Source organism: Phalacrocorax carbo, chromosome 18 (assembly GCF_963921805.1).
Source record: "Phalacrocorax carbo chromosome 18, bPhaCar2.1, whole genome shotgun sequence".
Taxonomy (NCBI): domain Eukaryota; kingdom Metazoa; phylum Chordata; class Aves; order Suliformes; family Phalacrocoracidae; genus Phalacrocorax; species Phalacrocorax carbo.
Genome location: NC_087530.1, coordinates 1,752,600 through 1,778,116, shown reverse-complemented (window position 1 = coordinate 1,778,116; position 25,517 = coordinate 1,752,600). Strand labels below are relative to the sequence as shown.

The 25,517-nt window shown below is 39.7% G+C and overlaps 2 protein-coding genes across 6 annotated transcripts in view; one reads left to right on the top strand and one right to left on the bottom strand.

Annotated features, from left to right (window-relative positions):
* The window catches only part of DENND1A (DENN domain containing 1A), a 215,555-nt gene extending 212,382 nt beyond the window's left edge, over positions 1-3,173 (bottom strand). For 2 of the 5 annotated variants that reach the window (XM_064468566.1, XM_064468567.1), the window contains exon 1: positions 2,972-3,166. In XM_064468566.1, coding sequence (XP_064324636.1) covers positions 2,972-2,988 — 17 coding nt within the window. In that variant the 5' untranslated portion in view covers positions 2,989-3,166. Of the gene's footprint in view, positions 1-2,971 lie in introns of all 5 variants that reach the window. The other 3 variants (XM_064468569.1, XM_064468570.1, XM_064468568.1) reach the window with 3 other exon arrangements.
* Positions 3,174-3,500: 327 nt separating this feature from the next.
* The window catches only part of LHX2 (LIM homeobox 2), a 50,527-nt gene continuing 28,510 nt past the window's right edge, over positions 3,501-25,517 (top strand). The window contains exon 1 of the mRNA XM_064468585.1: positions 3,501-3,913. Within this exon, the coding sequence (XP_064324655.1) occupies positions 3,815-3,913 (99 nt within the window). The 5' untranslated portion in view covers positions 3,501-3,814. The remainder of the gene's footprint in view (positions 3,914-25,517) is intronic.

Sequence of the window (25,517 nt, the reverse complement as noted above, 5' to 3'; positions counted from 1 at the left end):
TCTTGCAGAAAAAAGTTGTTAGCAGAAATCTGTAATTGCTAATTCAATTCAGAAATTGAACCTCAACCCCTGATTAATTTCCATATATTTAACAACTTTTGCCTCATATTCCCTAGATAAATAATACTACATTTCAGTATATAGCAAACTTTATGTTAAATATCTCAAAGCATTCCCAGATTTATATTAGGGATCTCTTCTGTCATCACTGAAATACAACCACCTCTGGAAAGGAACAGGCCATGTTGTTTTACAGTGCAATGGAATTCTGAACAGACTGATACTGACACATTGTTTTAAAAAATAAATAAATAAAATCCTTTCTCTCTTGTAATGTCTGGAGTACTGAGGGCTACCAAGAAGTGCTAGCAGCCAGGTTAACTAGACTCCCATTTTGCATTACCTGGCTGGCAGAGTGCCGTGCACGTACCACATGACATGCTCCGACACAAAGCTTAACCCAACAGTGTAACCCAATACTCAATTTACCTTTTTTTCGCCTGCAGCTACACACAAGCCAAAAGCTTATAGGATCACTGGCAACTTCTTGATTCCCTTCACTTCGGTCTGATGCAGCTACTGGTAATTTCCTCTAGGAATCTTTCATTCAAATGACTCATTACTATATATCCATCAAAAATATAACTGACACATATGCCCACGTTTCATGCAGAGTATATCACAGTGTGTGCAAGTGATCATGTGCCAAGGAGTTTGATAATCCTCATAATTATTAATCTATAGCAAGAAGCAAGAGATCCAACTACTGGATTTTTGCTAGGGCTCCAACATATACTGGCACCACCACTAAAGAAGGCATGCCTCAATATACCCAAATATAAAATAGTCTTCTCATTCACACTTGCACCTGCCCCAATAAGGGAGCTACTTATCAGCTTGGAAAAATCTTTGCTGGATTAAACATCCAGCTCAGAAGAGCAGACCAGAAAAGCCTCTTACTCAAACAGGGTCTCTCATTCTTCATATATTTCAAGACTGTTTTGAAATTTGTCCTTACTCTACTTGAGCAAGGTGTTCTATCCAAAGTGAAAAAAAGCAATTTATTAATTGTTCCTCAAGACAAAGTTGCTTAATCACACAACAGACAAAAGGCTTTCTCACAAAGTCTGAGAGGAATTAAAAGTAATGCTTATATGGAGTTATCACCTGTGTTTTACTGGTGACAGAGGAAGACATGGGCTTCACCTGTAATCTTGAGAGACACGTTCACACTGAAGACCTTGCACAGAAAATGTCCTAAAGCCTAAAGGCTGTAACAAATACTTCTAACTGCTATATCTCCTCACTGACATGGGTAAGGCTTCCGGTTTACATATCTCGTCCGAGTGATTACCTTCACATTCAGCAAAGTGTATGCAAAGCCATTAAAGGTTAAACTAGCAATCAAAAACCCAGAGACGGCAAACGCAGCTTGTGGATTCAGCATGTATGCAAAAGAAACTACATTTTAAGTGAGTATAAGCCTTTTAATAGAGTTAAGATAAAGTCATCATAAGAAGTCATTTCAGACCATAACCTTTAAGTGACCCAAGCGAGGGCGACCACGGCAAGATCAGAAGGTGCAAGTTACAGATGTTGCCTGCTCTGCTACCAATATAGTAACAATTTTAGAATCTGCCCGTATTTGAATGTAAGAGTTTGACTAGTTTCTCAAACTTTTACTTTTTTGTAGCAACAGCTGAGAACGCATAAGCCAAAAAAGTGCAAAAGTTACCACCACAGTATCCCCCAAAGAAGGAAGGTTCTTTTCTGGAACAAACCAATTACCTCAGCACTATCATTACAAGCGCTTATTATCCACTTACACCTCCCTAAAACACCTGGCTAGACAGACACACACGTATGTCTATCCAGCCTATGGCCTTGGGAACATGAAGATGTGTCATCACATGAAGAACACTACAAACTATGCCTCCTCCAGTCTCATATTCAAGTTAAAAGAGGTGAAAAGTAAAAGCCCCAAGTAATCTTGACAAACACTGTGTTCAAGAAGGAAAAGCTATTGCTCAACAGCACTTACTGAAATTGCTGAATAAAACACAATCTAACGGGGTCTCTCCACTCTATCACACCTTTCATGCACAAAGATGTCAGCACTCCCTGCTTGGTGATAGCTTTATTACACCTCTACCTGCCTCAGAGGGACTGAATTTGCTTGGAATGGCACATGAATGAACCGAGATTTTTAATGTGACAATGCCAAACATACCAACAGGGCTTAGCAATAAATTAACCCCAAGCTTTATGAAAATAAAAAAAAAAACACTGAGGGCATAGAGCTGCAGGCCCAACGCATTAATCACTGGCACCACTATTCTCTTTCCCCATATCCCCTTGCGAACGTCCCTTCAGGACATCCTAGCCAGGCTATCCATCTTCCCTCTAGCACGCCCTAACCTAGGCAAGGAGGCTTTGAACTGCCTGAGCCCCCCCACACCCCCAAAGCAGACGCCAGCACTGCTGGCAGCGACGCCGTTCCCACCCCAGCAGCCCCGATCCTCCCCAAGGCCTGCACCGTTAAAACTCGCACTGCCCTGGCAGCCTGGCCCTGCGCTACCGCACGGAGACGGGGAGAACGGGAGCAGGCGGCTGAGCAGGTTTGGGCTTGAGGGCGGGAAACAACACTGTCCTGCCCGCCTCAGGGCAGGGGAGTCGGGGGAGACCCGCGCCCCGGGGTGCTGCCGCCGAGCTGGAGTTTGGCGGCACGGGGCCCTCTGCCCTGCCGCCTCCCCCCGCCCCGGCCCGGGGTGGGAGGCACTCTCCCCCCTTCTTTCTCCCCGTCTTTCTCGCCCTACCCCGAGGCCTGCAGGCTCGGCCGGGGTCTCGCCCGCGCGGCCTCGCAGGGAGCTGGAAGGAGGGCGGGGAAGTCCCCTGCTCGCTCTCCAGAGCCCGGCCGCTTTCCTGAGGGCCTGCAAGCGGAGCTGGAGAGCTCCGGGTGGGGGGCACTCACTTGATCCTGGATCCCATGGTCTCTGGGGGGCCGCATAGGCCCGGGCCAGAGAGAGCAAAGGGGGAAGGGGCCGGAGCTCGGCGGGCTGCGCTCTCTCCGCCGCTCGCCCCCTCACTCCATCCCGGCCAGCGCCGCCGTCGCCACAGCCGAGTCACGGAGCGGCGCGAAGGCTGCCGGGAGCTGTAGTGCGGCGGGGCGGGCGGGGCCGGGGGCGGCACCGGGGCGCCTCCCCTCAGGGCTCCTCAGGGCGGCTCGGCGCCCCTCAGGGCTCCTCAGGGCCCCTCAGGCAGGCGTCCCGCGGCGGGGTGGCCGCCGCTCCTCGGCTAACGAGCGGCTGGCAGTCCTACCCAGGAGGAGCGCCGGGAAGGGGGCTGAGCGGGGCGCGGAGGAGAACTGCCTCCCGTCCCGCCACGTCCCGCCGGTGCGGGCTGAATCGTGAGGCGCACTCTGAACAGGGCCAAGGTGACCCAGAGCCCGTAGCAATCCCCTGGGAACTGATATCCAGACCAGAGGAGGACCAGCAGAGTCCATGCTGAAAAGCCCTGTGAGGAGGTGAGCCATCCCCACGGGGACGGCACCCGGCGTGGCAAGAACCAGCCTGCAGTCCCAGGAAGAAGTAAGTCTCCGTCGCCTGGGGACTACAGAAGAAGCCAAAGAAAAAGGCAGAGGAAGGGGCTGTGAGCTGGTACCCTTGCAGAGCTATGCTAGAACATTTTGCACTGTTGGTCACAGAAACCAAAGCTGCTGAAAAGGCAATAAAGGATGGCTAGAAAGAGTTACAAGCCCAAGTAAGGTCATAAAGGTGACTGGAGACTTCTCAAAAAGGAGTGAAGGAGAGATGAAATGCAGTCTGCTGAAAACAAAGCTTACGTTGACTCAAAAATTGCAGTCAGACAGATTTTGAAACGTGCCTTATTGGAGGTGACAAACAGGATCAAACAGGTACCCAACAATTTTATTAAACATGTTTTACAGGGAGATTTCAGGAAGTTTTGGGAAACTTTTAGCGTGATTCAACAACTTCTAACTTGTGGAGATGATCTGCAGTGAGAAATTAAAAAATTGGAAATTTGGCTTGAAAAGACCTCTAAACTGCAGATCACTGAGGAAGCCTGCTGCTTGGCTGAAGAGTCTAGTCAGCTAGAAAGATGGGAGAGAGAGAGAATACATACCATACTGTTATATCCCAGTTGCTCCCCAGAGGGGCAGAGTAGGAGAAACCATACCATCCTCATTCAGGTAATAAATACAAAATATGGTAAATATTTATGCAAAAAAGTCCTGGAAGATTTATTCACAGTTACAGTAAGTCAAATAAATGTTTGGGTAGATGACAAGGAGTGGTTTTAGTACTAATTTGAGTACTTGAGACGAAGTACTTCCACCACAGGCTTCCACCCACCCTCCGCCTCTGGCACAGGAGCCGTGCGTAAGCTCGGGCCTCAGCGTTCAGCCCTGGCATGAGCTGTGGTGCAGGCATGCCTCCACCCAGTCGTGATCCTGAATTATTGTCTGGATTTCCCGGGTTGACCTTAGCCCCATTGCCTTGTTTCTGTCTGATGGCCGCTGGACTGTCGGGAGGAGCTCTTGCTGTCAGCACCCCTGCTCTGCTCGCCCAGCTCGTGTCTGCAGGGCTGTGACTGCGTTGTGGTTGCCCTCAGCTCCTCACTAGCCTTCTTCAGGGTGCAGGTGGCCTTTGCTGCTCCCTGACATGCGTTATAGAAATGTCATCTATTATCGGCGTTCCCTTCTCATACAGAAATACCCATATCGATATGAAGTAGCTTTTTAACCAAAATTACTGTGTTCAGACCAGGGGTACTCTTCACCTTTAAATATACACTAAAGTATGTATATGTGTGTATATATATAAATTAAAAAATATATATATATAATATGTATAACTGTCTAATGAAGGTAAGTTTATAGAAATGTTGTTAAAATTGGTTACAAAAGCAAAAAAAAACCCCACAGACAGTAATAAGGAAAAAAATAAGGGAACTGGTCAATACAATCCTGGTGCATTGTAAAATAATTCAACAATATGAAAAAAACAAACAACATTTTAAGAGTGGCTAACACAGTTTCCTAAATTTCATCACCCTTTTTGGAAAATGGATTGGCATTAACCTTAAGAGGTAGAGCTAGAGACTCACAGTTCTAGTTTTGCTCCATTCCGTTTAGTGTGCTTTTTAAAGACTTGGTAAACTTATTAATATGCACTGATCTAGTAAATGTTTAATGAGGACAGTGTAGTATGCACAAGCAGTAGACTGGTTTACATTTGATAGCTTTTAGACCGGACATATTAATGAATGAAATGCTAGGTGATTCAACTTAAACCCTCTCACAGAGGAAATTAATTATTAGAAGTACGCATTCACCCCAGTGTGGAGAAAACAAGGCATAAAGATTGTTGGATTTCAAGAACTAGACCGAGAGGACTGGGTAGTTAAGTTGGTGGATGAACCGATAGTGGCTGGTGACTAACAAACACCAGGAAAAATGGCTTGCAGGATTAGTGTTTGGTAATTACCTTTAAATATGTCTCAGTGAAATATCAATTTTGTAGGTGACTGATTTGTAATTAGTGTATTTTCCTACCCCTAGGGGAAGAAATTATAATAGCAACCCCACATTGATACCTGTTCACCAGCAGTTTCTCAACCTGGATAATGTGCAGGTGCATGCTAAAACTTTTGAGCAGGAAATATTACAGTTTTATAGGTTATGTGATAAGCATGAAATAATCAATCTGAAAAACAATGTTAGTGTATCTCAAGAAGAGGATGACCTACCTCAATCCCACAGTTAATAAAGAGGAGTTTAATTAATAAAAATAAATGAGAATGTGTTTTGAGAATTGTAAGATTCTGTCCTTGCTGCAGAAGACACGCTAACAGGTCTGGTAACGTGAACACTGCAAATTGGGTCTGCAAACTCTAGTTTAAAAGACTGCCTAAAAAAACAAGTGTGAGCTTGTAAATCTGGTAATGCTGAGACAGAGGAAACCAGAAAGGTGAGGAGAGGATGAGTGAGCAGAATTTCGTCTAGTTAAAGGATAAAATAGACACTCAATATGGAATTAGTATGGTACACTCTAACTTTATTTTATATATATGAAGCAAACAAAGTCAGATATATCCCAGAATCCAGTGCATGGATACAGAACATGGCTTGTACTGTCTAAATGGCGATAATAAAATAGGAGAATTCGTTCAAAATTTCAACTAGCTAGAGACTGGATATTTAAATATTTGTTCAAAGTGTGAAAACTGTTTTCTATGTGAAAATGCTAAAAGACAGTTGGGAAAAAAATGTTAGACGTGATGTAGATGTTCCTGTTCAAGTGCAGGAAGCTTTTCTCTCTATCTGCCTGATACTAATTTGTGTTCTGAGCTGTAGAACAACTTTTTTTCCTGCTTTATCTGGTGTATTTGTATAAACAAGCTGCTCATTAGGTAACCCAAATTACATTTTCTGCAATTCTGACGATAGTACTAATGTCTGCGGCTGGCCCCATGGTTAGGTGGTAATTGTGTAACAGTTACGGGGCAGCAGATACAGTGAAGCCCCTGAGGAAAGAGAAGGGTTTAACCACACAAGGGTTACAGCAATGCCTGCTGGCCTGTCCATAGAGCAATGTTTTTGAATCTCTCAGAATAGATGAGCTGATTAACTCTGAATCACCCTCCCAGAAGAGATGAAGCATTAACAGCAAACAAAAGGGAAGCAGAAGGGAAACTTCAGGCAGAAGAAAATAATCCAGGAATTAAAAGATTGGTCAAAGCCTTAGGATACTTCCAGATTGACCAGAAAGTCTTAGTTCAATACCACAGAAATAGAGGTCTTATATTGTGCACTCTATGATGAATTTGGGTGAATGTGACTGAACCTATATTTTAATATGTAATGAACCCACAGCAACAAATGTACATGAAAACACAGTTAACTCTTTCTTCTCAGTCAGTGACAGCCCTTCTGAAGCGTCCTGTAATCTGAATTTACTTGGGAAATTCTCTCTGCTACATCTCGGCTGATGGGAATGGCAAGAAACAAAATGCTGACTTTATAGATCAGTAGTTAAGCTTCATCTAAAAGGTTATGCCTTGAAACAGGATATACTGCTACCTGAATAACAGCGATTATAATGTTCATGTACGTTTTTTGAAATTTCTCAGTGAGTGAAGATTAGGAAAATCTGTACCAATATTTATAAAATTATAGAAAGCTTATTAAAGATATTTTTTAGATGTGAAGAACAAGTTATTTTATCAACCTCAAGCTTGTAATTCTTGTCATTATCAAACAATATGCCTCATGAGTTATGGATCAGGTCATTGGCCCATCTTGGGTGCAAACAGCCGTCAGAAGCGTTCACATATGTTGCTTTAGAAAAAAGCCTGTTCTTAATGCTACCAAACTGTGATTCATCAGGCATTGTTAGGATAGCTGGTTAGCCTTAGGAGACATTAGTTTATGCCCTGAAAGAACAGAGATGTTTAAATCAGCATATGTACCTACTTGGATAGATGGAAATGGGCTACATCTACTTGCTTTCCATTGCAAGTTAAAAAGCAATAATATGTAATTGGACAGAGTACAACTAGTCTTTGGAATATACAGAGAAAATATAAAAACTGAGGGAAAAAAAGGAAAAAAAAAGTCATAAGAATATAACCAATGAGCTGAATCAAAAGCATTCTTTCTCCAAAACTGGACACTGGTGGATGTTTAAGGAAGAGTGTAAGGCCATGAAACATGTAGAATCCTCTCCCAGCCTCCAATAAATTAATGTATTTTCTCAGCCACAGGTGCTGCTTCTATATAATAGCTTTCGTGGACTTTTCTTCCATTAATTTGCTCGGTTGCTTTTAAATCTATGTACAATTCAGAATCCAAATCCACTACCTTCTGTGGCATGGAGTTTCCATAGCTTAATCGCATGCCAGGTGAAAAAAAAAACCTCCTTCTGTTTGTGTCGAACCTGCTGCAGGAATTTCATTTGACTCCTCACCAAATATTGTGTTGGAAGTGTCAGGGGAGGGCTGTTCCTTATTTACCTTCTTCATGTCTTCCATGATTTCATAAACCTTATGGTTTTATGGTCAAAATAAGAAATGCAGCTGTATCTCAAGTTTTCTTACAAAATAAAAAAGGCTTTTTCTTCCCATTTCTGCATAGCACTGTGGCAACATTATGCGTACTATCTATATAGTACATAAAAAGCTAAGTAAGCAGTAAAATACCCTTCCTTTTAAGTGTTTGAAGTACCATACACTGAATGACCTTTTCATTCTCCATTCACAAAGAAATAAGAAATAACTATTCTTATTTCTGAAACCTGTGATTATACCAATAGCTATAACTCAGGCCCATGAAATCCTTTAATATAAAGAGCCATGCTGGAGACTCATTCCCCTAAAGAAAAGAGCCCAGGATGATTGACCTGAAATGACCTCCTCATTTTTTAGTGAAAGGAGATCTAAATATGGCAAACATTTCCTTGTGCTACTGTCTCTCACAGGCTACATTTTCCCCTATTAGAATCTCTTGTGATTAACAAAAATTGGTTATTTAACGTTATGGGAAAACTAGCAAAATGTCTGCCAGAACTATTTGTCCTTTGCCTTTAACTGTGCTGTGATTTTTCTGTCAGAAAATCTGTTTTTTTCTCTTTAATTATTTCCATTGTTTGCATCACTTAAAATACTGATCACATTTCCTGTTTCGGGGTCTTTAAGCTGGCTTTTATATTGGTGACCTAGAGAATTAAAGACTCACAAGTCTGCCACCATAAAAATGGTGTTAAAATGACTAAAAATTAATTATTATTTTAAAATAATAAGAGAAACACAAAATCCAATGCCTTTTTGTTTGTTTGTTTTTACTTTACCTTTTTTCCTCTCTTTTTTGAGAGGGAACTAATCCAAGCTTCCAGACTAATATCAGAGGGTGATTATTAAAAAAAGTTCCTCTACTCTGTAGACTTAATTTTGGAGTACTGAAAAAATCAGTACTCCCTCTCACATCACTTGATACCTGTAACTGGTGACACAGCTCAGGTCGAAGAATTTTCAGTCTGATTAGCCTGTGTATCTCGTTTGAAAGCAGAGTGTACGTAACAAAGGGATGGTTTAACCTGAAGCCAAGCTGAGGAACTGCAGGAACCAGGAACCAGGGCTCTCTGAAGAACTTTCATTTTGTGGGAGATGACGTGGTGCTTCAGTTCACAGCCCTGGAATTCTTTTGGATTCTGTGCATCGCAAAAATTACCGCTTATATCTGTCAATGATCAGAAGAAGACACCTTATCCTCGGGGCTGCAGACCGGTATTCATGTGCTGATCTCGAGGTTTGTCTGCCACAGTTGCTGAAATCTGTGGATTAAGTCATAGGTCCAAAAATCAGGCATGCTTATGCTTCGCAGTAAAGGCTATTGTCAGTGCATTATTCTAATGTTCAGGATATCCAATGCCAATGGAATTAAAAGCCTGCTTCAGGCTCTACAATTTGTCATTTGAGGTTCTTTTGTGGAGCGGTAGAAGATATCTTCAGTAGGAGCTGGATTTTAACAACTATGAAATTCACTGACTGAATGACAAAAATTGTTGTGGATCTTACACTTTCAGAACTAAATGAGAAAAAACTCCTCTCTTTAGTTTTGTTTTTCTTTGGCTAAGTTCTTACCCTAAAATGCCTGAACTTTTCTTGTTATATACACATGCCTACAGACATAAATCTTATGTGAGGGGTCTGTCATATAAGAGAGAAGCATCCCAGTCAGCATTAAGAAATTGCTGCTTAGAAATGTATCACGGTAAGAGAGTCAGCACCCCACATTGGTCATTACACACACGTTGCAGCGGACACCATTTTTATACTGTCTCCTGTCAGCATCTTCTCCACATTCACTTTTATTCTCACCTGTTCGATCTTTGTGCCTGTGCCGTGTAACACAGCTCCTTTCTGTGTGAGAAATTATTTCCATTATAAATTTCTTAGGCTTTTATCTTCACCTTCACATCAAAGCACTCTCCAGCTGAGAACAGCAGTTTTTGTCTTAAAGACCAATATTTTTGTATCAACTTCAGCATGGGAATTTCAAGTTTTCTTCATAAAGAGACAATTACCTGTCGAAGTAAAATTAAATTCGAACTGTATATGGCAACGCTTTTTCATAAGTGTATTTTTAAATTGAAGCCATTTTCTTTATCAATACTTTATCTGACATTTTCAAAGTTTACAGTCCAAGTTTTTATGCTTTCTGTAGATTGTCAAGTTCTTTTCTTACAGACAATTATTGTTCAGTATCTGAAAATGTTTCCTACCCTCCATTGTAGCAGAAATGCATCCCTATTATAGAGATGCACATTTTTCTTACATGGTTTACATGTCTCCAAGTAGCAACATCCATCATTTTTCAAGTAAGACTGCTGGAAAAGAACAGATTTTGTGAAGAAGTGATCACTATCAATACCCGAAGCCATAAATATGAATATTGGTAACAACTAATGACTGCTTATACACGTCCTTGGAAACAATCTGCAACTAGCCTTAAGGAACCATAGTTTGGTACCATGTTTTTCTGTAAATCATAGGTGATTTTCAGGTGTCAGTGTCTTCCATATGCCATTTTCTTCACTGGTCAACTTTAATTTGCTGAAGATGATTCAAGTTTTCTAAGTTTGAAGCCAGAAGCGCTCTCTAGAGCTTTCTATATGAATTGCAAAACACCCACACATCAAGCCAGACCACGACCATACATGTGTGTACGTTACCAAAGATACCCGGAGATGAACAAAAGAAAAAATCATGGGAGAAGGGGAGGAAAGCTATAACGAGTAATGATAATTTTTTAAAGCATTATACAAAAAGCATGATTCGGTGGATTAAATAAATAATACAGATAAACCCAGAATTCCGACAGAGGAGACACCTGGGGGCAGCCCCACATTGGCCTTCGCAGGTGGTGCCTCGTGCCTGTCGCAGTGGGTGGCTTCGCTCCCATTGGTCGGGCGACAGCAGGGGAGCCAATGAGCGCAGGACTCCAGGCCCATCCGTGCTGCCATTGGCTGCCCAGTACCACCCACTCCTGCCGCCACTGAGAACGGGGCCCCCTGCATGGAGGAACCCTTCCGAAGGTTCCACGAACACTAGCAAGTGTTTATAAAATGCCCGTCTCAAATACGCACTTCTATGAAGACAACACATACTGCTGTGTCAAACAGTAGAAACAATCCGACCTTCTGAAAAGCAAAAACTGCCTCTTTTCCAAGGGACATCTGAGGTTCTGCAGCGTTGGTCCTGACGGTTTTTTTTAATACAGTTCCAACTGGATGAAATTGGCTTTACAGTGTTTATCCTCCCCTTCCTGCCTTCTACCAGAGTTGACAGAACTCCTGTATTTTTGTTACCTGATAATGGCTTACGCATATTTCAGTCTCCAGATTTTCACCCTCGCAGCTTTAAAATAACAGTAGGTTACCTACTGAGTGGTTTCTTCACTCTGTGGCTTACACATCCCTCCTTGCATCCAGCAAAAAACCTCTTGCGATGGCTTCTCAGAATGGCACTGCCTTCAGAGTGAAAACACACTGCCTAGCTGGTTCTTGCTCTGAAGCTGTTGAAGACACTATTTCATCTGCCAATAATAAAGAAGCAACTGACCTAAGTTACTCTTCTCTATTCACCTTGCTGTGATGGCAGAGTGCTGACTGTACCATTATTGCTCTATAAAGTGAAGTCAGATTTATGAGGCAAAATCTATGATGGTGTGATTCCGGCTAGACAAAAAAAAGCCCAGTATGAAAATAGCTATTCATATCTGCGATAGCCTTTGTCACAGAAAAGATAACCCTCCTGTGCTGAAAGGAATAAGATCACTGATGTAAATCAGACTGCTATATTCAATTCCCTCTAAGTTACTAATGAGCCTGGAAGAACAAGGATACTTAGGAGAAATCCAGAACAGCAAGACATAAGTTGTTGGAGCAGAGGGAAGTACTTACTTCATATGATACTAAACTCTTGTACAGTAGACTGCCCAGCTTAAGCTGGTGCACTCAGCAAGAAAGAAAGAGAAGAAGAAAGAAAGAGATGAAAAAAGAAAGAAGTAAAAAAAGAAGGAAGGAGTGAACAAATGAACAAACTAACGGGAACAAAGGAATTTATAAATACAGCGTTTTTAACTTGGTGATATTTATTACTTAAAACATGATTTTATATTTTGTTGCACTCATTCTAGGAATAAAAATAATAAAATCCTCGTATGAAGTATTGGTGTAAACTCTATGACTTCCCTCAGTTTTTCCCGTCTCACAGAGTTGATGGGATCCTAATTCTTTTCCAGGTTTGTCCATCTTGAGTTTTCCATAGTGATTACTACAACTTTTTAATATAAAAATAAAGCATGTTTTGAGCCAGGCTTCAAATAATATCACCACAGTCACCATAAACCAAAAGACTACTAGCAGTGTCAGCTTTGCTGCCCTTCTAAGGGGAAATCTGTTCATCCTTTCTGCTGCAGTATGGGGTAACGTGATAACTATTGATGGCCCACTACTTATTAAGATGTCGTCAGACAACATGTTGTCATAAGCTATTATTTTTAAATTGTTATTAAGAAAATATCAAACAGCACTTCTGTGATGTAAGCTGGTTGTTTTAATAATAGGAAAGGATGTGTTTATATCAAAATTGAACTACATAATGTTGAGATTTAATTCATATTGCTATGTGGAAAATTGATCAACTATTCAGGCTACTGCAATCTCCAACAGCGTAACAGTGATTAAATAGTATGGGCCTGAGTCGTATGTAGTTTATACTCATTTTACACCAGTGTAATTCCATACAATTGCTGAAGCATGACATTCTAACTTAGCTTTCTGGCTACAGCTAGTGCTAGACAGCCAGTAGCTGTTCAAAACGTGCAAACGTAAAGAGGAGGTGATGGGCCCCAAATTTCTTTTTCTGGTTTTCCTGCACTGATATTCAGAAGACATCAGTAATGTTACCCCTGATTGACACAAGGTTAAGTTCCAGATCTGTCCATTCTTGTTTGTACTCCCCTTTTGTCTAAGAAGTTCAAATAAGATGTGCCTCATGTCCAATACCTGGTTGGGGAAGAAGCCTATTCATTTTATTAATAATTTAGGGGTTCCTGGCTAACCTGGGTATTGTCTGCTTACCGTCATTGATTAGGTCTGTTGTTTACTTAATTTTTTAAAACACATAGCGTTGTTCTTGACAGACTGCAGGTTCACAATACAGGAGAGCTTTCTTCCCAAACTGTAGGTATTATTTAAGAAAAATAAGAGTGCTAGTTTAATTCTACATGTTACTTTGATTACTTCTCTGATGCTAATGATTCCATTCCATATTGGGAAAAAAAACCCACCTAAACACAAACCAAAGTGCACTTCTCTAAACATCGTCACTCATTTTATACTTCATAAAAAGTCAGTTTTATTTACGTAATTACTGCAACTATAGAACATCACATATGTAATGAGGTATGATGTAATGAGGTAATACTGTGAGCTGCGAAATACCAACCTCTTCCATATTTAATGGAGGAACTTCAAATAATAAACTGCAGCAGACAGTATTGCGAGCCAGCAAATATGTTCACTCTCTCTAAAATGGGAATAATGTCCTGCTGGAAATGCTCTTTTGAATCTAGTTCTGACTCTTTTGTGGTATTATATAAAATTATATGGTGGGGATATTAGTATGCTCCTATACTTCTGCCTCTAAATGGAGCCGTCATTAATTGTTTTGATTTGTTCTAGTCTTATGGTTAATGAAGACTAGGTAGCATTTCACCAGTGTTAGAGTAATGCTCTTGGTCCTTGTTATTAATTCCCCTGTAAGTACGTGCCGCCTTCTAGACTTTCCAGTTAGTTTTGCTAGGAAGTTAAAAAAAAGTTTTGATACATATGTTAGTTGTTTTAATCTTAGAGCTATAAAGAACTAAGTCAAGAAAAGCCTCTCTTAAGTAATGCACAGGAGTTCGTTTATAAAGTAAGTAAAGTTGAACCACTAAGTAATAGTGACCACAATATAATTAACTTCAACATCCTCAGGGGAGAGATTGTACAAAAAATGAGGAAGCTAGTTAAAAAGACCCTAAAGTCAAAAGTGAGGAAATTAAAATCCTTAGACTCAGCATGGAGGCTACTTGAGTAACCATAACAGTGTAACAGAAGGCATGCATAATCCTAAACAAAAAAGGAAGCTGACAAGCAAAAATGAGCAGTAGGGCTACAGGAAGGTTCAAGAAGTTAGTATAGTCAAAGATGTATTTTTCTGAAGGTCCAATTTTAACTTGTGAAGTCAGTAGGGATAAAATACAGTGGCTAAGATACGCAGTGGAGATTAGAAGGATGACAGAGGATTTGAGGAGCAGGTAGCCTGACATGAAAACAAGATTTTTTCAAGTATTAAGAAACAGCAAGCCTGCAAGAGATTTTGTAAGTCCAGTGGGCTATTTGGTAGAAAAGTAAGAAAGCTAATAAGAATACAGAGACACTGAAAATGCAGATGACTTTTTTGCATTAGCATTTCTGCATAGAATTTTAAGAAAATAGATCTACGAAATTTCGTCCTGTTAGGTAATGTGGAGGAGGTTTTGTCGAACACAGGAGTTAAAAGATGTTCTGGGACAAATTCACAAATGAAATAAAAACAGGCTCCTAGGACTGGAGAGTATATAAATAAATTCTAAGGGGATTTAAGAAGGAAATTTCTGAACTACCAACAAGAATATACGATCTGATTAAAACCAGTATGTATACTAAAGTAGGGAGTACTTATCCTCTAAAAGGTATGAAGGGTAGTTCTGGAAATGTCAACCCACGTCAGAATAAGAAACAGTAACAATAAAATTGCACATCACTTAGGTTAGGATGATATAATCAGAATTCAGAAACTATGCTTCTGAAAGAACATGCTTCTCCAGCCCCCAAGAATTGTGGCTTCCAATGTATCTACAAAGCTGTTTGAATGTTTTAAAAAAAAAACCTGTCTCACAGTAAGCAAGTAGCAGAATAAAAAGTAAGTTATATGAACAAGGAGTTATATATCACAAGAACGTCAGTGCAGAAATTCAGGCAAAAGATCTGAGCTTATGTCCAAGAAAAGAATACCTTCCCTGAGTTTGCAGTAGTCAGCCAAACTGTATTAAATTTTAAAATAGCCACAAACATTACATTAAATGTGATGGTTTTTTAAATGTACAGTTTCTTCTCTAATATTGGACTCAGTTCTCACCCTCCCAGTCTAAAAAAGATGCAATGGGTATAAATATTCTCACACATATTCCAGAGATACAACCAGTCAAGCTATTACACACATAACTCCAGTTGAGAGATATGTAAGGTTTAGATTCATTCACAGAGAAGACTTTGGCAGGTAGGTACGGTAGAGCTGTGTAACCTAACACAGAAACTGACGCTACAAACCAGCTGCTTCTCTTCCTAATGCAAAAGCAACGGGTTGCCCAGTCCAAATGGAAGCAAGCAACCGAGAATTGTTTCCAGTTCTTTTTTAGTAAAATTTATAAATAGCCTGTGAATTTTCTGCCACAGATATTATGAGCTCCAAGAGTTCATAAAAAATTTAAAAATAACTAGGCATTTATATTCATAATTAGAATATATCTGGTTCTGTTGCTTGGTGGGAACAATTTAAGGGATGCGTGTGCTAGCAGTGTGTAGGATTAATCTCACCTGACTTCAGGTGTGCAGTAGTAAGGAGCCAGAGCAGGCGAGGCTGGTTCACTAGACTTTCTGTTATGAGGAGAAAGAAAGGGACAACCCTACCTGGCCTGTAGTCCTACCCTAAATGCATGGGATTAATCCCTCGCTGAAAGGGCCTTTTCCCCTCTCCGTTGGACTGGGAGCTTAGATGGCTTGGTTCAGTTTTAGCATACTAATTACCGCACACGTGAGGAGAAATGAGCCACATCCCAACTACCTGGAGTTAAGATGTGTTTTCCCTGGAGAACATTCTGGGGATCCTGATAGGACTCATCATTTCTGGGGACAGGCCACTGGATTAGATGGACTACTGATAGAGTGTGCCTCTTGTTTTCCTGTGTTGCTATAGAAGACACTGTTTTTCACAATTAAGAAGATTCCAGTTTAGACATTAGTCAAATGTTGCTGTTCTGGAGTGAAATGTTTTACAGAATCAGCAAAGTAACTGGCAAAATTTTATGGTTTGTAAAGTGAACCTTCAAGAGACTGATGTTTTTGCATTAACTCAGTCATCCACAAGATAAACAAAAACTGCTGGAAAGAAACCTAAGGACGGTGTAAGGTGCCCAGTAAAGACAAGAATTTTCCCACCTTTGTGTTCCATATTACATACTTCATGTTAGTCTATGAAGCTCCTAAAGGACTTCAGGATGTTTGGATTTAATCTGAGGGGAGGCCTTGCTGTTTTGCAGTTTTAAAACTTGGTGACATTCCCAGTTTAAATTTTAGGTTTTTGTGCAAAGTGAAATCAGATTGAATATTTACCTCTGCTAAATGAAACTTTAATAACTTAGGAATCATGTTAAAAGGTTAAAAAAAAAAGGAAAAACCAGTATAAAATCCAATAGTTTATGGAAATAAAACATAGCAAATTCCAAAAAACATCCTCCTTTACATTTCATCGTTCAGAACTGTTTACTGAATTCTAGTTTTTGACATCTCATCCTTCTTGATTTCCCTGGCCCTGTCCTTTCATAGTTCTTCTGTTGCATCTCCCATAATTTCTTCACTTATCCTTCATCCTGACATCACATCTGTAACTTTCTGAAGGTATTTAGCAGAGCTGTATTTTTGCTGCCTACTCCACCTTCCAACCAAATCTTATTTTGGTGTAATTTCATTGTCAAACACAGATCCAGCTATCATCCCTATGTTGCCAACTGTCAGATCCACTTATTTATTCCAAACCTGTCTCCTCCTATTCAGACTGAAATCTCGCCTTGTTTTCTTGAAATGTCTTCCTAGATACCTAACCACCAACTGTTGTTCAGAATGGGGCTAAAGAGTATTCCTTCAGTCCTTCCTCTTCTGCAGGCTGTCTGCATGCTTTTCTTAATCACTATGTACATACTACATGTCGTTCGTAACTGCGTATGATCAGTCCTTCTGTTTTGAAAATATATTTTGCTTGAACAAAGTCCAAAACACTTTACATTAAAAAAAAAAAAAAAGAAAAAACCCCAAAGGGTGGTTAAAATATCAAGCAAGCAGAATGCGATACATTGAGAAGCCTGAATATTGAAGTATTCTAGCTATGGCAAAGGTACAGCACAAGTAAAGAAAAAGCAACCTTCTTCTCCATTGACCCCCTGGTGTGCTTTAACTGTGACCTCAAGGAGCCATATCTGGGTAGGAGAGGGAGTTCAGTTTCCAAGGCCCATTCAGTTGTAAGCTCCTCTGCAAAGTCTCCCAACATGGGGTCCAATTAGTGCCACTTGTATTGGTGAATTTTTTTTTGAGACTTGCTGAAAGCAACTGGAATAAGATTCTCAGATTAACTTTACCCAGGCCACTATACAGCTCTGGAGCCCTGTATCATTTTCATTCAAGGTAGATTTTGACTGAAGTCAGTAGGAGCTTTTTACTAAGTAATGAAGGATCAGGTCCATCCTTTTGTCAATTTTCTATCATTACCTGGTTCCTATCCTGCTAGCCACTTTCCAGTCTGTATTTTTCATTACCTTTTCTATAAATTAGGAATCGTAATATTTACTACTTCTGTTAAGTGCTTATAGTTATATCAGTAAAAACCAGGTAATATTTAATTTCTAGAATTACCCACCTGCCACTGAACTAGCAAAGCCCATATAAATCATTCCAAATGAGTGCCTTGAGAAATGCTTAGTCCCAAGTTAAGCATTATAAATACTGGAAAGATGCAGCACAGGAACTAAATATAAGGTCCATCAGCTAGATTTTTTTATTAAAAAATGAAAAAAAAAGGTTAATTATTAACAGAAATCAAATCACACTAGCATGAGAAAAACAGAGCAGAAAAAACTTGCTTAGTAGTCATCCAACCCTGATTTCAGGCTGGGAAACCTCGCTGTCCCGTGATCATTTTCTTTTGGTATGACCCAAATATGAACTATACACAGAGAAAGAGAAGGAAAGAAGAAAATTGAGCTGAAATTAGCCTCCTGCTCAGAGGGCACTGGCTTATCTTGCCTGTTTCTTATCCATAGATAATAAAAAGTAAACTAAAAAATATGTGTAATTCTCTGATATGCTTGAGCTAAAGCATATTAACTGTTGAACTATCGCTACATCATTTGGACTGACCGCTGTTTAAAATACAGTAGAAAGCATTAGCGTTGTAAAATGTTGATTGGTTTGGTTATGATGCCAAGAGCAAGGCAGACAGCCTTTGTGCTTATCAACATTTTGAACTGAATTACATTGTTTAGTAAATGGTTAAGACAAAGCACAGTAAGATTTGTAAATAAGTAAAATGATTGATGTAATACGGTGGGGGGGGGGAAGATAAAAATACAAAACATTAACTTCAGTTTAGAAACTGGTGACGCTGTTCAAGAAAATAATGATGTAGCTCAGCCTGACTAAACCTAACTAAGGACCACAGAATTGGATCCACTGCTTGTATTTTATATCTGCACGTAGCTGCTGCCTCATACCTGATGAAAAGGTAACTCTAAAAACTATTTTAAGAAAAATTGATCCTTGCCATGTAAATTCATGCTCACCAATGATTACTCAAAAATACTCCACTGGGAAAACAGAAATAATTAAGTAGACAATTTAAAAGCTGAGGTAGAAAGTGTTGATTGCTCTAGCTCTGCTCACCAGGCTGCTGAGATACAGGACTCCTTGCCAGCAGAACAACATATTTAGAAATAACTGTAGTTCCCATTTCATCCCTTGGAACAAGCTAGTAAGGTTGGAAGTGGTAAATGGTAGAAAGACAATGAGCACATGAACAGCTTCTATTGCTAATCCAAGCATTGTCCCTACTCTATGGGTACAGCAGAGGACTATGATCAGTATCTTGTACTTGTGCAAAACATATTGTTTAACATATCCCATTTAACACAAGACCAACTTCATTGATCTGCTGTGAAACTAATACTTGGAATAACTTTTAAAACTGAGTGCATCATATCTCTGACTTTCTGGATTTTTTTCCCTTTCTCCAATCCCTTTTTCTAATCTCTGACCTGCTGCTTGCTGAATAAAACAAATAGCCTTTCGCGGTTCCTGGCACGGTGTTCACAGGAGTTACTGCATACCTGCGGCATTTGCATCTTCGCTCAATCAAATGGCACTATATGGATCCATTCGGTCCTGAAAATGGTATACAATTTCCTCTTTCTCCCTCGCTTTCCCCTAATAGCAGGGAGGCACTAGAGGGTTGCACAGGGATGTGTGTTACAGGCTGCCTGCAGGACCCTAGCGGACTAGGCTGTATTTAATGAGCGCGTCTTCACTGACAGATTCATTATTTGTGTTCGGTCGCTTCAAGTCAAAACTGATTAGTTACACTTACTGCAGCAAAGATTTAATGATTTTATTGTTTATCTTCAATTTATTTTGATTAACATCTCCGTTCTTTTCATTGCAAGTGCAATTAGGTGTAATATAACAGCGACTACTTTAATTTTGCTGAAATTAAGATGAATAAGTGACGGATTATGGCACTTTGTTTAACAAATAAATCATAGTTAAGAGGACTGTATTAGTAATAAATGAAAAAACAGACAATCTAATTAAAATGCATGGAGCTGATAGTTCAAGTTTCCAGAAATGTAATGAATTTTCATTTTAGAAATCAACTAGATTTAGGTGTAATACTTATTTATTGACAATAAGGTGACAGAAAGGCACATAATTTTGTAAATCGTCTTAATTTCTTGTATAATGTTGGTGGAAGAAAGTACAAGCAGCACATTCAAATTTCTTTAGGAGCTAGGATTATTTTGTCAGGAAACACTGCAATTAAGGTATGGCTAAAAAAGAGACTGAGGGACTGAAATGAGGAAAAAACTCATTAGTTCAATTCTCACATGTTCAGACTTCAGCATTTTCTGCAACAGATGAATATTCTCCAAGTCCCAGCCACAATTTTCCTTTAAGTTCCTAAGATACAATACACTGCCACGCAGCAAAAGCCTCAAGACATGTAAGATGGAAGAAAGAACTAACATGAAGAAAACTGAACTCAACAAACAGCGAGCAAATCAAGATTGCTCTATACAAGCATCCCCAAATCATGGGGCAAGTAGCAGGGCAGCAATCCTGGAGCCAGCTTACTGTGGGGGTCGTATGGGCTTAACTTCTGATTGAGGAAAACCAAGAGGAAAACGAACCCTTCAGAATCAGAAACTTTATCCCTCTGATGTTTAAAAGACCTTGTATTTGACAGGACAGCTTTGAAGATAAAGACCGAAGCACTCTCCAGCTACAGGCTGTTCAACACCCCACACTGCTATCTGCAATGCACTTCACTTCAGTTTGCAGAGTTCAGTCATATTAGAAAGGAGATAGGGGAGACATTTTTTAGTATATTGTGCTATATTTTTGATGCTGCTGTAGCTTGCCCAGGCTGTCTTCACAGAGCCTGGAAGCGCTTGCCTCCATTCTACACATCTCCATCATCGTTCCTTCCTGCCACACTATGTCAGACTGGCCAGTTGCTCTTGGCTGGCCAACATGTAAATTTGCTAATAAAAATGTACACTGACATCCTTGACCACACATATGAGGTACCTCTAAACTAAGAGGTAGGAACTAAAGATGAGAGAGGACGAGGAGCGTCTGCTCCCTTTTTCTTAAAGTGCAATATTCATTTTTTTGTCTGTAGGAGGATTTTATTCCAGGGATTAAGGTTAGAGAGGTCTAAGACAGAGCAATATTTGCTCGGTTAAGACCTTATTTTGACTTTTTTTCCCTCTTTGTACTAGGGATTGTGGGGGGCAAGGAGGGAAGGGAGGAATAAAAAGAGAATGCAATCCCTAAGATCACAAAACCTGCAAGAGAGTACTTTGTTCTTCATAAACTTTTAAGCGCTCTTCTTGTATTACTGTTTCTCTCTTTAACTGTTTAAAAAATTTCAGATATTAAGATGAAAGCCATTATTGAAAGAAGTATTTATTATGATTTAGTAGCAATTTTTTGTTTGTTTTTCTACCTTAGTTAGGACTTCATCACTATATACTCCTTGAAATACAAGAATTCCAATGGCAATGCAAATTTGTTCCAGCTGAGGAGCTGCCTCATAGCTTTAAAAGGGACTTAAAAATCATTTTTAACAAATGTCTGCAAAAAAAAGATAATTGAAAAATAATTCCTGTCCTGTGGGCATAGTGGAAAAAAATTACTGAAGCCAGTTTTACTAGCGTAAAATAAATAGAGGGAAGGAGGAGATGGAGTGAGGAGCTTCTAAGGCCTACTTTCTTTGTCCCTGATTGTATTCATCAGATCTACTAATTGCATTAAAACAGGTAGGTCTTCCTAAGCGTATAAAATCAAACAAATAAATAAATCTGAGTACTTTTAACAAGGCAGTATATGAACTTATTTACAAGTGTTCCTGTGTGTCACAATCCCTCTTCTAATATTAGTTTTCAATATTTAATAAGTAAATAGACGGTAGGTAAAGACAGAGCAAGGGGGGGACAGAGAAGAGATGATGCTAATGACCAAATCAACCTGCAGCCCTGCTCTGACTGGAGCCCCAGTCATCAGCTGAGTGTCATGCAGGAGAGCCAGAGGAGCTGGGGGAGGCTGTGGAGGGGTTGGCGAGCCAGAGGCTGGCAGCATCATTGGTTTGAACAGGCCGTGATTGATTTGTCACCAGAGGCCCATTTGACTGGGCGAAAAGCCCTTCTGATCTCAGTCTCTCTCTGCCTCCTTACCTCTGCTGTCCCTTTTTCCTTCTCCGCATTTTGAGGCTGGCACAGCAGCTGGGCAAGGGGGCTCAAGTTGAGGCTGACACAGAGCAAAAGGGTTGAAGGTCACTGCTGCTGAAACTCAGTAACGACTGACAAGGGAGATCCAGCTCATCATACTTCTCACTTTCTCTCTTGCCTTCGGAACTCCAGAGGTTTGCAAAGCCCCAAATACCCATTCACACAAATACACCAACGCACCGTTCCCCAAGCAGAGCCACACAACCAAAGCCTCTCTCTCCTCTCCTCTCGCTGTCTCTCTCTCGCACACACTCACGCGCACACACACACACGCGCTCGCTCGCTCTCTCCCCACCCCTTCTACCTTCCTGTTATCTGTGGCTGGGAGAAACCTCTAGATCTACAAATATTAATTACAAAGGACAACGAAAGGTAAGAAGGCGTCAATTATCCAAAGGTGTCGTGATGTTATTTCAAGTCAATTGCAAATGTGTGAGGGGGAAGATTTCGCCCCAGTGATTCCTGTCTGCTTGGCTGATGGGGACCGGAGCCGATTCCCTCCCAGAACTGCTGCAGCTATGCATTAAACCACACACTTTCCAGCAGGAGCCATCAGCATGGGCCTTTCTGAATTCTCTCTTTATTTCATTCATTAAGGGCATTAGGCAAGTTGGAATTTGTATGAAAAGGATCCTATGGGAATACTGTCTCCAGGGTAGGTATTTTCATGACTTTCCACATCCTGGGGCTCTCTCTGTATCTCTTCTCTTTCTCTCTCTCTTCTGTTAGATGGAGCTTTAAAGGAGGCTGCCCTCATCTTCCAACTAATCTGGGGAAAGGAAATACTCTGAGCTGCATATATTGAGTGAAAAAATATTTTATTTCTTTACTATAAAGTGGCAGTTACTGAGAAATTGAGAGACCTTTCCTGCTTGATTTTGTTAAAGGGCTTTGTTATTATCACTATTTTATTCCTAGCTGGTTTTGGATTTTTCTCACACAAGAGTTTTTAATGACAATTGCCTTCGTTATCCAAAAAGAAAGAGATAGCAGACTGGACAACAGCAAAATAATATTAATCAGACAAAGGCAGACTTTAAATTAAACTGGCTGTTGTGTTCCCATAAAAGCAGGACAATCTCAATACTCCAGCTCATTTCACTTGGCAAAAGAACATGGCATCAGTTTTTTAACTTTAAAAAAGTTTAATGAACACGAATGGAGAAATAATTTTTCTGTGTATTTAGCAGTCTATAAAGAAGAGAGAATGCTTTAACTTTGATCGCCACAATTAGTTCCCTGGGTATCTAGAGGGGAACAGGGCAGCCCTGGGAGCCTCAGTTCTTTAGATACAAAAGCATTTAGATCGCTTTAGAGCAGTTAATCCTGAGACTGGCTAGGGTCCCTTTTGTTTTCTAACTCCATTGTGGGTTTTGTTCAGTTTTTTCTATTCGCATGATTGACTGCCCAATGGATGCTAATTATCCAAATGTCGCTTCTGTCCTTTGAGTGACTTTCTATGTATTATGGGCAACTGTCATGCATTCTGTCATTCTATATCATATTACATGTATTATCATATGAAAATGGTACTCTGCATAAAGGAAGGTGTCTGAACCAGCAGATGCTGCAGATATTTAGAGGACTTGCCTAATCTGAATGGATTTTCCATAGAAAAATTGGTCAGAAAGCATATAGGGGAGAGTCAGAAATTGAAAGTTTATCAGGTAATTATTTTTGTCCTTTTGCTGTTTACATGATAATGTACAAAGCATTAACTGTCTCTGCTTCTGAAATCTGCAGCCACCTTCCTCCTCCCGAACCAGGCAACCCGTCTGTATTTATTAGAGTATGACAGCTTAAGCTAATTAAACTGATATCTGTCTAAAATAATAAGCCCTGAAAGTTAGAATAAACATTATGATTATAAGCAGAAAGGGCAGCTATACAAATGTAGCATCGAAGTTATATTTTAATGATAATCTGAAATTCCGGTATGAAAAACATTGGATGTGCAATTACAAACAATAATAAAGTTCTGCAAAGACATTTTTCACTGTAAACATTTTTTACTTAGATCTTTATCTCTTTACATGCTATTAATAAGGCTGAGGGTTAATACAGCTGCAAACTTGAATATTTTTTATTTTATACATATGTGGACATATATTTAAAAGGATATCAAGGGAAAGGTTTTTACTACAATTTTTCCACTAAAATAAGCTTAGCACACCTCGGTGTAATGTGCATGCCAACACTTAACAGGAATGCAAGATTTATAACGATAGAGCTTTTTAGATTTGCACTCTGGGGTCCATTGAATCCATAGGCACATCCAGAGTTCCCTCTCCTAAAATGTTAGGATAGTGGTTTATATTTGCCGTTGATATGAAATACTGTGGATACATAATGCTGAACATCATGATCTTGAGCTTCATCGAATATACGTGCAATAAGTTTCCATTAATGGTAAAGCTAAATCATGGGAAATATGTACTTTATGAAACAACAGAAAGATACCATAGACAGACTTGCTCTGCTGTATCAAGGTGCTTTGAAATTTTACGATGATCAAATATACATGATCAAGCTGTGCTTGTTAGGGTACGAGGGGCTCAAAACGGTCAATGATTATTGATCAGACTGTTAAGTATTTGTTCACGATTCTTTATATCCCAAAAGATTCAGGGAAATGAACAGTGAAAAACTGCATCAGAGTCCACCTTTGTTTGAGACTGGTGTATCAAAATAGAGTATTCATTTGCCAAATCTCTTGGAAAAAATGGGTAGTAAATTCTGAAGTACGGACCCCAAGTACAGAGATTAATATTTCCTTTTTTTAATTGTCTTTGTAAAATTATAAGTGTTAATTACAAAATGTAAAGACAGAGTCTTTGTAGAACATGAATAGTGAATTATTGATAAGAGCAGATTTACACAGCAAAACCAGAGATACAGTCATAGCTTTTCAGTTGACCTTTACATTTTACCTTACATTTTGCTCATGCCAATTTTTTTTAAGTGAAGTTGCAATAACAGTGATGTAAGAGAATCCAGGAGGTGAAAATGGAAATTTCTGTTACTCTTACAAAATAGAAAATCTTACTGAGGTGCAGTTACTGTCTTTTGGTAATTGAATAAGTATTACTCCTCATGAGTAGTTCCAATTAAATGGGGCTTTTTTAATTAGAATATCATTTGGCAAAAGTCCCAAATTATTTGAATAATAATCCTTTCTTGCTTCTTGAGGTTTCTACTGTGTCTATTTCTACAAGTCCATCACCCATATTATTTATTATTTTTAAATTATCTATGAAGTTTGTTCCAGAATTCAAAATATTACACATGTTGAAAGAGAGTGCTAATGTATCATTCTTGCAAAATCACGAGGCATACTTTATTTGATTTCATTATGCTGTACATTACATAAATTCACAAGATCTTTCCTGAACACAGAAATCTCTTAAGATAAACTTACTACACATTAAAGAAAACTACCGAACACAAAGAATTGTTTCTGCAGATATTTGCCTCTGAGAAATGATAACATATGTCTGTGTCTGAATCTACAAATAGATAGATGGATACACACACATATGTTCATTCACACACACACACATAGCCTCATACAGTCATA